Source organism: Hyperolius riggenbachi, chromosome 1, assembly GCF_040937935.1.
Source record: "Hyperolius riggenbachi isolate aHypRig1 chromosome 1, aHypRig1.pri, whole genome shotgun sequence".
Lineage (NCBI taxonomy): Eukaryota > Metazoa > Chordata > Amphibia > Anura > Hyperoliidae > Hyperolius > Hyperolius riggenbachi.
Genome location: NC_090646.1, coordinates 473,283,340 through 473,296,189, shown reverse-complemented (window position 1 = coordinate 473,296,189; position 12,850 = coordinate 473,283,340). Strand labels below are relative to the sequence as shown.

The 12,850-nt window shown below is 42.7% G+C and overlaps 1 protein-coding gene across 3 annotated transcripts in view; it reads left to right on the top strand.

Annotated features, from left to right (window-relative positions):
* The window catches only part of NDRG2 (NDRG family member 2), a 124,696-nt gene that overhangs the window by 98,887 nt on the left and 12,959 nt on the right, over window positions 1-12,850 (top strand). For all 3 annotated transcript variants that reach the window (XM_068241072.1, XM_068241079.1, XM_068241065.1), the window contains exons 8-14: window positions 3,096-3,182; window positions 4,992-5,048; window positions 5,141-5,244; window positions 6,922-6,966; window positions 8,713-8,764; window positions 8,854-8,901; window positions 10,936-10,971. In XM_068241072.1, coding sequence (XP_068097173.1) covers window positions 3,096-3,182; window positions 4,992-5,048; window positions 5,141-5,244; window positions 6,922-6,966; window positions 8,713-8,764; window positions 8,854-8,901; window positions 10,936-10,971 — 429 coding nt within the window. The remainder of the gene's footprint in view (window positions 1-3,095; window positions 3,183-4,991; window positions 5,049-5,140; window positions 5,245-6,921; window positions 6,967-8,712; window positions 8,765-8,853; window positions 8,902-10,935; window positions 10,972-12,850) is intronic.

Sequence of the window (12,850 nt, the reverse complement as noted above, 5' to 3'; positions counted from 1 at the left end):
CGTCTTTAGAGTGTACTTATAACAATGGCCTCAATTCACTAAGCTTTATCAAACATTTTATTGAACGTTTGACAATTTCCCTCATCGGTAAAATTTTATTTTGAATTCACTAAGGTGTTATAGATTTATTCACCGTTTTATCAATAAAACATTCGATAAATCTATAACACCTTAGTGAATTCAAAATTAGGTTTTACCCATGAGGTAAATTATCAAACGCTCGATAAAGTGTTTGATAAAGCTTAGTGAATTGAAGCCAATTGTGCTTAAAGAGACTCTGTAACATTCAAAAGATCCCCTGGGGGGTACTCACCTCGGGTGGGGGAAGCCTCCGGATCCTAATGAGGCTTCCCACGCCGTCCTCTGTCCCACGGGGGTCTCTCCGCAGCCCTCCGAACAGCCGGCGACTGTGCCGACTGTCATTTCAATATTTACCTTTGCTGGCTCCAGCGGGGGCGCTGTGGCGGCTTTCCATTCCGAACTACACGGAAATACCCGATCTCATTCGGGTCCGCTCTACTGCGCAGGCGCAGTAAACTTGCGCCTGCGCAGTAGAGCGGACCCGACGGCGATCGGGTATTTCCGTGTAGTTCGGAGCCGACAGCCGTCAGAGCGCCTGCGCAGGAGCCAGGAAGGTAAATATTGACGTCACCGCTGCCCGGACTCCACGGAGGGCTGCAGCGAGACCCCTGACGGATGGAGGACGGCGTGGGAAGCCTCATTAGGATCCGGAGGCTTCCCCCACCCGAGGTGAGTACCCCCCAGGGGATCTTTTTATGTTACAGTTCCTCTTTAAAATAACATAAAATGAGGCTTTGATCAATAATGCAATATGCAGTCGGTCCTTACCCCTCCCCCACTTATATATACACATTCTGTTCCCAGAGTCGTTGTTTAGTCCAACGTGAGTCCAGCATGTACTGTACATATTGGTACGTGTGTGTTAATGTTTTACTTTCAGACAACCCTGGATCTGGACATGCAGTCATGCTTTTTGTTGTTTTAGATCTGCTTTATTGTTTAAACAAATTCCAGCAGTGTATACAATCAATTTTGTGTGCATGGGACATTTCTAACTTGAGTGTGCATTTTTGCAGGAGTATCGGTACTTTTACATGTGATTTTGCTTCTATTCCAGCATATAAACGTTGTCCTCTGCTTCTTTTTTTTCAGCAGTAGCTTTTTGTTTAGAGATATTATACACACCTGAACAGAGAGATAATATGAGTGTGCAGACTAACTTTAACTCTTTAGAAGCAATGGGGAATTCTTCAGACAGATTACTCAAGCAGAGACAGCTTCTTTACTAACAATGTGATCACAATGTAAATGCCTAAACTACCGTATTTTTCGGACTATAAGACGCTCCGGACTATAAGACGCACCTAGGTTTAAAGGGCATAAACCAGGGAAAAAAAAATACTAAACCTGGGTGCATTCATGGTCCAGGAGTGTCTTATGGGCCTTTCCTCCCCCCAAGATGTCTAAGTTACACTGCTAGGCTACACTAACAACTCCTGCTGCCCCCACAAACTATACTAAACTACACTGCACTGCACTGCACTAACCCTTGCTGCCCCCCCCCAGCTACACTGCACTACACAACACTACACTACCTACAGTACAGTACAGTACAGTACACAACCCCACACTACACAACCCCCACCCCAGCTACAATAACCAACAAATACAATAGCATTACATGAGATCTCACCAGCCTGGGTGGCAGTTGCTGGGTCCGGTCTGGGTGTCCATGCTGTCCAAATGAGGTGGTGGTATCAGCAGCAGCGTGATTCACAGCAATCCTAAACAGCATAGGAGCTGCCTTTGATCTTTAATCTTACCTAGAGTGTCTAGCAGTGCGATCCCCATTGTTTTTAAGCGGCATTGGAGCAGCCGCTGTAGTGTTCACAATGCCTGTCCTTTGATCTTCCGTCTGCCTCATTGTTCCCCGCAGCGCGATCCACAGTGTCTCTAAGTGGATTAAGAAAAGCAGCGGTAATCCTCCACAATGATTAGTCTTTGATGTTGCCCCACAGCAGCGCGATGCAAGCTGACATAGCACATCTTCAGCCGCTATAGCGGCAGAGTCCACAGCGGCTTCCGTACTGGTTTGTTTACTTTCATCATCACATGACCCCGGCGCACGTGCGCCGGGGTCATGTGATGATGCAAGTATGCAAGACAGTACAGAAGCCGCTGTGGACTCTGCCGCTATAGCGGCTGAAGATGTGCTATGTCAGCTTGCATCGCGCTGCTGCAGGGCAACATCAAAGACTAATCATTGTGGAGGATTACCGCTGCTTTTCTTAATCCACTTAGAGACACTGTGGATCGCGCTGCGGGGAACAATGAGGCAGACGGAAGATCAAAGGACAGGCATTGTGAACACTACAGCGGCTGCTCCAATGCCACTTAGAAACAATGGGGATCGCACTGCTAGGTGAGATTAAAGATCAAAGGGGATGATTACATTGGGGATGATTACAGCAGTTTCCATATGCAGCTCAGAATGTTTTGCGCTGCTGCCACCCCACTGCGGACCAAGGAAACAAGTACCTGAATGTTACATTCGGACTATAAGACGCAGTAACTTTTTCTCCCCACTTTTGGGGGAGTAAAAGTGCGTCTTATAGTCCGAAAAATACGGTATACATCCTAGGGGTTAAATAATTGTATCTTAAATAAGGCTATAATATGAATCATGTAGATAAACGACATTATTCATCAGGGCCTTATCTATCATTAATCCAAGTACCCTTAGTTATAAGCACACTAGGACATGTCCCATTTCTGTGACTCGAGTTACTCTTCATCTCTTGCCAATCTGAGTGGGGGCTTCCTGGCTACAGGGAACACAGATCATGAAGCAGTTCCTTAGAGGTCACTCTGTTTCAGCATTGGAAATTATTCTCAAGGACTTTGTAGATCTGAAAAAGCAGTTTGTAGGAGGAGGGGGGAGCTACCCAGGCTCATTTTATCTGAGCTGGGAGTTTTTTTCAGTTCCACTAAAATTAGATACAGATCTTGGAGTTTTTGGTTTAAAGATAATAATTTTGTGGCACATTCCAATATCTGTGTTTTTCTTTTTACAGCTTTTACACCCTAACACAGTGGAAGGATTAGTTCTTCTTAACATTGACCCAAATGCCAAAGGTTGGATGGACTGGGCAGCACATAAGGTGAGATTTGATTTGACATGAAAGAAGCTCATCTTGCACTAATGAACTTTCTCTTCAGTTCTGAAAGTTATGTTGCTTACAAATCTAGTTGTATTGTATTTAACATCTTGATAAGGGCCAATCTATAATGGAATATGGGGTTTATTTACCAAACTTTTCTCATGATATCAGAATCTTATAGCAGTCTCTTTCCTTTGTTTTATTCGCTCTTCCGTTCTTGAGTGTAAACAGGCTTTCTGTGACCCAATCAACCATATTAATTAGTAACATATTTTTATCCAGGCAGAACATGTCCACGTTTCTTTTTTTATCTGTTTATATTCAGAGCTGTCAATCAAGAATTTAAACAGTCTTATTTCCACAGCCCTGCTCAGTGAGGTAATAGATGGATCTTTTAGTATATTTTGAAAAGTTTTCCTAGCAATTAACTTTTAAAGAAACCTTCAAAACAAAATGTGCTGTGAAGACAATCTGCTTTCAGCTGTAGCTTTGAGAATAATCGCATAATCATCTGAGCAACTTTTACCTCAGAACACCAAACGTGGTTGCTAAATCGCTTTCACAAATTACACGATTTGCCTCTTAGATTAAATCTTGTGTGTATACTTGTGCCAGTATAGAGCATGCAGCAGATCTCTACTCTGTTGTGTCCCACCTGTTTCAGGTCACGGCCAAAGTATATTCTGGGTTCTTTCTACTGTCAGAATCCTCCAGCCTCACTCTGGATCCTGCTCTTCATTGTTGATATGAGGTAACGAAGAGTGAAGCTAAAGGACTGTGACAGCAGAAAGGACCCATAATACAATGTGGCTTGGTCCTAGCAACTGGAATATAGTAGAGGTAGTTATCGGAACCCATTTCCAGCACCCTTCACTGTATATAACTGCATTAGGTAAAGGGAATCACTGGTGGGACCAGTGGTGGGTAAAGAGGTGCCATTGCACTGTTTGCAGTGTAATATTACAGGGACCACCTATGTGGAGAGGTTGCTGGTGCTGGATCCCAGTAGCAGTAGTATCAGGACAATTGAAGGAGGGGTCCAAACACAGTCTTGTTACTTCAGGAACTATGCAATACTTTTATTGTTCCAACACACACAGCCAGTATTTCATTGTATTGTTCCTTAAGTAATGCTCGGCATACACGGACAGGAGGGAGGCTTATGAATCGAGCCTGATGGCTCGATTGATAAGATCCAACCTGTCCGATACCCCGCCGGATCGATAGTGCGCTCGATACCGGTGGGGAGAACAATGGGAGAAACGAGCGGCTGATTAGCAGCCGCCCGTGGGGACGAGCGGGGATCGATCCGCGCGGACAAGTGGGGATGCGCCGGCATCGAGCCAGCGCGAGCCGCTGCCCTATGCCGTGTATGCCCGGCATTAGACTGTGTGCAGGCCCCTCCATTGATTGTCCTAATGTTACAGGGAGACACTAGTGGCTGCAAGACCATTGGGAGGGGTGGGAGGAAAAACTTCCACTATACACTCTGCATTGTAGTATTTCAGGGGTTCTGAGGACTCTGGTAACAGAACTCATGGGAAAACCAGCATATCAGCAGGAGCACAAGCAGGGAGGCTGCAAAGGCTTCCATGGGTTAATGATACAGTCATTGTTTTTTCTTTTCTTTCTGGTAAAAATGGAGGGGGAGCTCGGTTTACTCTCAAACCAGTTTATATTTCGTACATTTCAAAAAAGTCATTCTAATTCTATGCCCAGCCCAATGACACTGCATGGAGTTCTCCATTTATTAGAAGATTGTGTTTTGTCCGTTTCTCTGACCATATGGTATGTCTTTATACACTACAGCTTTCAGGCTTAACATCCTCAATACCGGAAATGATCCTGTCTCATCTCTTCAGTCCTGTGAGTAGAAGCGGTCCTACAAGTATCAGATTCACGGTTAGCCATATGGCTAGAGGAGCTGACTAAATCTAGGTTATGTTCTGTTTATACAGGAAGAGCTCTCTGGAAACACAGACTTTGTGCGTCAGTATAAGGCAGCCATCCTGAATTCCCCGATTATCAGCAACAACCACCTGTACTGGAACAGCTACAACAGGTAACAAAAGTCACAGAGATTGTTGGATAGACTTGCTGGTTTTTAGTTCATAATGGGGTTTGTGCTGGTGGAAGTCGTCTTTTCATAAGATATAGAGACAACCTGAAGTGAGGTTAATATGAAAGGTGTTAATTGTGATGCCCCTTTAAAAAAATACCCTTTGCCTGGCTGTAGTGCTGATCTTCAGCATGTAGGCAATTTTCACTAATACAGAACAAGTATATACATCATGGTCTGATGCAGGAACTTAGGATAATATGGGATAATATAATAAGGATAATATTACCATCACTAACACCAGCAGCACAGTGGCGTAATAATTCATGGGTCCACCCTCCCTCCCCCAGCAAACGTTGATGGAGGCCACCCCATGGTCATACCCTTTACCTTGCCAACCCCTTGTGACCCTCACAGCCATGGAGCTCATCTTGCAAGGGTCATAAAACAAGTGTGGACATCATAATGTTCATACCAATAACAATTTTAGCCACAAAAATGACTGATTTGAAGGATGGAGCCCTTTATCAGAGGTAGTAGTTGGGGCCCCCTTAAAGCTCTGTCCCTGCTCCCCTGTAGTTACACCCCTGCCAACAGAGTTTTGCGTGTTGCACAGTTAGTGTAACCCACTATACATAGGTATCACAAGCATTATTACAATGAGCACTAAGCAAGTTTGTAACACTTGTTACTAAGTAATACTTGTTACCATAGCAATACCCCATTACTCATGTACCATGAGTTATACTAATTGCACAACATGCAGTACCCTGCTGGCGTTAGTTCTGGTAATATTGTTGTGCACATGGCTATATTACCGTAGTTTTGGTGCATCAGGCCAAATTTTGACTTTGCTGCATGCTTATTACAGGTGTATGATCAGACAGACCTGAAACCAAAAGAACAGTAGTATAAACTGGAAAATAACATCCTTAAAATGTGACAGAATTATAGTTGCCTTAGGAACTCTTAAAAAAAAAAAATATATATATATATATATATATATATATATATATATATATATATATATATATATATACACACCGGTATCTATATTCTCTGCCATTATGTGTAAAAACAGACTCTGCATGCTGTTATGGTTGATTTATAGGGCATGCTGGTAACTGACATATTTGTTACTGCAGACATATTTTGTTAAGTAATGCCACCTCTTGTCAGGGATTTGCAGTGTTTCCTTTGCTGGAGGCCCACTGATAAATAGCTGAAAGGAGGGGGGGTGTTCAGTTGCTGGGAACTCTTTGTCAGTGGTGAGTTACTCTGGCTACCAATGATGTCTGTGGAAGGAAAGGAGGCTGAGTTCCTGGGGAGAAGAATGCCAGAGTGAAAGTACTCAGTCTCATTACCCTGCTATTTCTATTTAACTTTCTCAGAGGAAAAAGAATCCCTTGGGAGAATGTAGGATAGCCCTAGGAGACTGATACTTTTGGGTGAATTGTATGTGCGTGCTACCACGACAACCATTACAGCCCTACACTTTTCCAATCCATTGAACTGTCCCAGGGCCTGTAAGAAATTGGAAATTACATAAGGTCTTTTTCAAGGGCCCCTGAATATTATTATTTTTCAGAAAGAATTGTGTCTTAGCAAAAAATAACAAGTTTGTCTGGTTCTGTTGTATGTTCTCAATCTTTGTAACTCTCTTGTTGATCTTATCTGTAGCCGCCGAGACCTGAACTTGGAACGTGGTGGAGATGTCACCTTAAAGTGAGTATATCTGTTGTGTGATTCTCCTCACAGAAATCTTTCAGTTTTAATGCTTCTTTCAAGCAGAACTAGCACGTGCAAAAATAACTAGAAACCACAATGACAATATGGAAAAGTTGGGAAGTACATGTACATCTACATCTTTATACTAGTCTATTCATGTAACAGCCAGCTGCGAAAAAAGCGCTCTTACTGCACAAATATTTATAAAAGGGATGATTAGCAGAAATGATTGCCACATCCATAAGGGATCGCCTGTTTGCAGGATATCCGCATTGGGACCTGGAATATCGCCGATTTTCTACAGATCAACTTATTTATAAAGGGCTGGACTGAAGCATTATGCAATGTTTCATAGCCTTTGCCACTTTGAAAGGGAAGAACACTGTTCCATTCAGTGTAGCATACAGTAGTCCACCAGTTTTCCCATGGATTGCCCTTTTAAAAACAGGCTATCCGCAGCCACAATAGGAATCAATTCTGTGCACTTTTTCTGGAAGTCAGCTGCTTTCACTTCAGACCTGCGGCTCCATTCACATTTGGATTGCAATTTTCAGGTATTAGGCCTCTTGCACACTACATGCAATTCGGATTTTTTTTTTTTATACAATCCGATTTTTAATTCCGATTAAAAAACGTAGCAGCATGAAGTACTGTTTTTAATTGGAATAAAAAATCGGATTGTTTAAAAAATCGGAATTGCATGTAGTGTGCAAAAGGTCTTAGAGCCCATTCCCTCTAGCCGTGAATTGTGGCTGTTTTCTGCACGCGATTTTGTATGTGAAATTGGAGCTTATTAAACTCAATAGGCTGCTCATGAATTGCGTGTGGGCAAAAAAATCATGAAGCATGCTACAGTTTACCACAGCATGCATCCGAATCCCCATAGCCATGCATGACATAGCTGAGGAATACGGGAATACATATATGCATATATGCCTCAGCAGGGGAGCTGCGTCTGTTTTGGAACACGGCAGCACAGTGGAAATTGGCCTTTACAGGAGGCAGCCCTTACAGGAAATGGCAATCTGTTTTTAGTAGAGAACACAAGAGTGGCGGCCTGAATCCCAGCTTGCCACTCTTTACCACTAGGCCACATTGTATTTTTGCTTATTCGCTGCATCCACATCTTCTTGCTCTTTATCCAACATCAGTGGCTTCTTGTAGGAATTCCAACTCAGACTTGGCGTCATTAGGTCTCGTGCATGCTTATAGCTTCCTATCTGTAACATTGTATTCAGTATGAAGCTTGCCAAGCCTTGGATTGCTAGATTGTGGATGAATTGCATTCCTGCCTTTAAAAGTACTCTATCTCAGCATTGCAAAGATGCCTGGAATATAACTGGTACTACAAATGTGTGAGAAAATGTTGGAAGAAAACAGGGGAAAGGCCTTTGTGTAAGATAATATAACACAGCATAGGTAAGCAGGAGCAGCGGTGTGGAAGAAAAATGTCATTAGGGCCCATTTACACTTCAGAATGCAAAAAGCCCACTGGAGGATTGCAGTTGTTTCTTCCTGTGTGCTTGCTCTTTTATTTTTGGTGCAATTGCAAATGGCATTGTACAAGAAATGTGTTAGCCAGTCACAGAGAATCGGATTGCAATAGTGGGTACAGCACACTGTGGTTTATATTACTGGTATCGGTATCCTTGCAATCGGAAATCAGATTGAAATGCTTGCAATGTGAAAGGCCCCTTAGGTGTTAGAGTTGCACTTTAACATGGTGTGGTAACTGTGTTGCAGATGTCCTGTGATGCTGGTGGTTGGGGATCAGGCTCCTCATGAGGATGCTGTGGTAAGTCTAGCTAGGTTTATCATGCTCAGGAAACTTTCTTTGTTTTTTACATTTGTTTTATAATAATATGACCTTTTGTGTTCTTGTAGGTGGAGTGTAACTCAAAACTGGATCCAACACAGACCTCATTCTTGAAGGTTAGCTGATTTGGAGAAAATATTTTCTTGGTAACAGTGTGGCGTTTGGATCATCAGAACATAGAACGTGTGTAGGCCGCAACAGATTTCTGATGGACATAAATAATAGAACAGTTGGGCTTTATACGTTGCCAGTGGTAATCATTACTCATCTTGTCAGGCTCTGTCTATGTTCATGATTTAATAATAGCAGTTTTATAGGCCGATTAATGGAGTTATTGCAGCTTGCTATAATGGCCAAGTCAGGTATCGGTATATATTTGTACTAAGCTGTTCTTTCAGCAGAAGTGTGATTATGCTAGGCCAGGGTCACACCACTTGTAGCCTGTATGAGCCGCTCTCCATGTCTCACAGAGGAGCTGCAGGGGTTTTATCATAGTGAGCTGCATGAGGTTTTCCAGCTTTCAGTTCTGTCTCATGGCCTAGTCTGTGTGGGATTCTGTGACAATATTGATGGAGTTTTATACAAGAAAGCTAACATAACTGGACGCCTGGACAGGATGGTAATGATAAGTATAGAGTGTACTTTTCTACATGTGGAACTTATATGTACAGGATAGGATTGACGTACTATGGGATTGATAACTCAAATATCACACCTTATCAAAGATATCACACCTTATTAAAGTTATCACACGTTATCAAAGTTAACACGCCTTATCAGAGTCCCTGCAGGTTCGTAGTGCTCGCTATGCTACTCTGATAAGGCATGTTAACTTTGATAAGATGCGATATCTTGATAAGGTGTGATATTTGAGTTATCACGGTTTAGTGAATCAAGCCCTATGTGTGGAGGACATTCATGACAGGCAAAGCTGGACTAGATTTTGCCTGCTTGGCAAAAGTTTGCATCCCATGCCTGGGACACATCAGAATATAGTGGGGATTGTTGAAAGGTTAGTGGTTATGTCATTGCACTAATATTGCCAACACCTACACTGAGAACATTTTTGTAACAAGTCCAAACTGTTCTGGGTTTAGTAAAGATGAGTTCTTGCATGTGTCTGTAATAGCACAAACTCCCTAACATTTCACGGTTCCTAATTGAACAATTGAACAAAAGAAGAAAAACCAAAAGGTCGCACCAGGATATGCTAGTAATATGTTACCTTTCTTAATCACATGAAAGTATTAAAAACATAAAAACAGTGTAAAGGGGGCTTGGGTATGGCCGTAATAATAAATGTATAGTACCACAATAATTGCATTCTTTGTGTCTACCATCAAGGATATATGGGTAATAATGACAATAATTGCTCCCAATGTTTATTTACATCTCATAAATAATCATATGATACACCAACCATAAATATAAATAACATTTGAGAATATACAATCATAGTATGTGTGTTCAATGAAGGGAGAAATAACAAAGTGCAATGGTACAGATGTTACTCTGCGCAGCAGAGCAATAGTGCAAACCATCCGCGCCTGCAACGGCGCATGTATAAAGTGCAAGTGCTGTGCAGAGAGCGCCACCAAAGATATAGGAGGGAATGTATCGCACTGAGCACGGTGCGAATAGAAAGACGTGCTTCTGATGAAGTGGGCGTGGCCCACGACATGCGGGAGGCTCGGCGGGGTGTAGCTGGTTTGCAGTCTCCATCCAGGTCGTATATAAATATATAAATGTTATTTATATTTATGGTTGGTGTATCATTATTACCCATATATCCTTGATGGTAGATACAAACATATGCAATTATTGTGGTACTATACATTTATTATTGCGGCCTTACCCTGCCCCCTTTACCCTGTTTTTAAGGGGTTTTTTTTATACTTTCATGTGATTAATAAAGGCAACATATTATTAACATATCCTGGTGTGACCTTTTGGTTTTTCTCCTTTTGTTCAAGTGTCTATATTGACCTGTTGCACAGGATATTGCGGTATTTTACAATATAATTCTGTCATTAACTTTTGGTAGTGTTGGCCTATAGATTATTGGTTGCTGAATACTGACATATATTCTGAACTTGTACTTAGTAGAACACGAAGAATACACATGTAATATTCATACATTTGTTTTGCAGATGGCAGATTCTGGTGGACAGCCACAAATTACACAGGTAACAATAAATTACTTTATACCACATTTTCTACCCTGCATATCTCTATGAATCGTAACCAGGAAGTGAGAGTTGTATGGAAGATGCTGTTGGTGCCCCTTTTAAATATATCAGTTACATGGCTGACACTTTAAAGGGAACCAGAGAGGATGCAATATACATACCTGGGGCTTCCTCCAGCCCCATACGCACGGATCGCTCCCACGCCGCAGTCCTCCTCTGCCTGGAACCGCCGCCACCGGGTCCCGTCATTGCCGCGAGTCGGCCGGCGGACGCGGCCAATTCTCCGCATCACCGGGTGCTCTCCCCATACTGATACGCATGTGGCCGCTAACTGCGCAGCCGCATGCGTACATGTATGGAGGGAGCCCCTGTGATGCGGACAATTGGCCGCGTCCGCCGGAAGTGACGGGCCCGGTACCGGCGGATCCAGGAAGCTGAGGACGGCGGCGTGGGAGCGATTCAGGCTTATGGGACTGGAAGAAGCCCCAGGTATGTATAAAATCTTTTTCTTTTTCCACCCCCCCGTTCCTCTCTGGTTCCCTTTAACCTCAATATTCTCCGTCCTACACTTACAATAAGCATATAACAATAATCTTCTCCTTTTACTTATTTCCACATATGCTATAGTATACGGTCATTCAGGGCTATGGGTAGCTGTATGGAACCTTGCTGGAGCACTGCATCTCTGCATTCCCCTCCACCATGTTGGCTTTAAAAAGAACTGCTCTGCCCAATCAATATTTTGATTGATTTTGTCTTTGTTTGTATAGATTTTAGTTAGATTTGGGTTTTTTTTCTGTGTTTAATCATATGTACGATTTGATCAATTAAAAATCTCCAAGAAACTTCTAACAGCTAATCCTATAAGGCCTCTTTTCCACGGACAGCTGAACTGTGTGCTCAGCATGCAGTTACCAGGCAGCAGTGAGCAGTTACCAGGCAGCAGCAAGCAGTTCTGAGCATTTGAGAGGTATTTCACTGCCTATCAACTGTCTAATGCTGGGAATACACCATGAGATTTTTTTTCGCAGATAGATAGTTCGACAGATAATTTACGACAGGTCCGATCTGATTTTCGATCGTTTTTCTGATCGATTTCTCATTGAAGTGAATGGAAATTGATCAGAAACGATCAGAAAATCAATCGGAAGAACGATCGTACAGTAAATCTTCTGAAAAATCTTATCGTGTATTCTCAGCATCACAGTGTTTGTTATTGTACTCAGCCTTTTGTGATGAAGAACTGAACTTAGGGCCCGTTTCCACAAGCAGTTGATATGCAGTGAAAAGACTGTCAAACCCTGACAACTGCTTGCTGCTGCCAGGCCACTACTCACTGCTGCTTGGTAACTGCTCACTGAGTGTGAAGTTCAGTCGCCCGTGGAAAAGGGTCCTACAGTTATAGAGAAGGTGGTGTAAGGCATTCTTGATGCATGAGGTGCGCTGAGAACTCAAATTCCTCTTAGGCCTCTTTTCCACAGGCAGTTGATAGGCAGTGAAATGCCTCTCAAACTCTCACAACTGCTCACTGCTGCCTGGTAACTGCTCACTGCTGCCTGGTAACTGCTCGCTGCTGCCTGGCAACAGCTTGCTGAGTACACACATCAACTGCCGGTAGAAAAGAGACCTTAATGTTTGCATTATAGGGCCCTGCATTGTACTTTAATGTGGTTTACAAAATGACACCTGACCTCTCTTATATTTTTATTTCTGAGTTTAGATTACTAATACATCCCCCCCCCCCCCCCCCTCATTTTTTTTCCCTCTTCTATGGTTTTATTGAAACTGAACTGAAATGTGAACGCTGTCCCCCTGTTGCATCATGTTTGTGTAGTTGATCAATAATATTAATAGCAATTATCTAAACATATTCTTT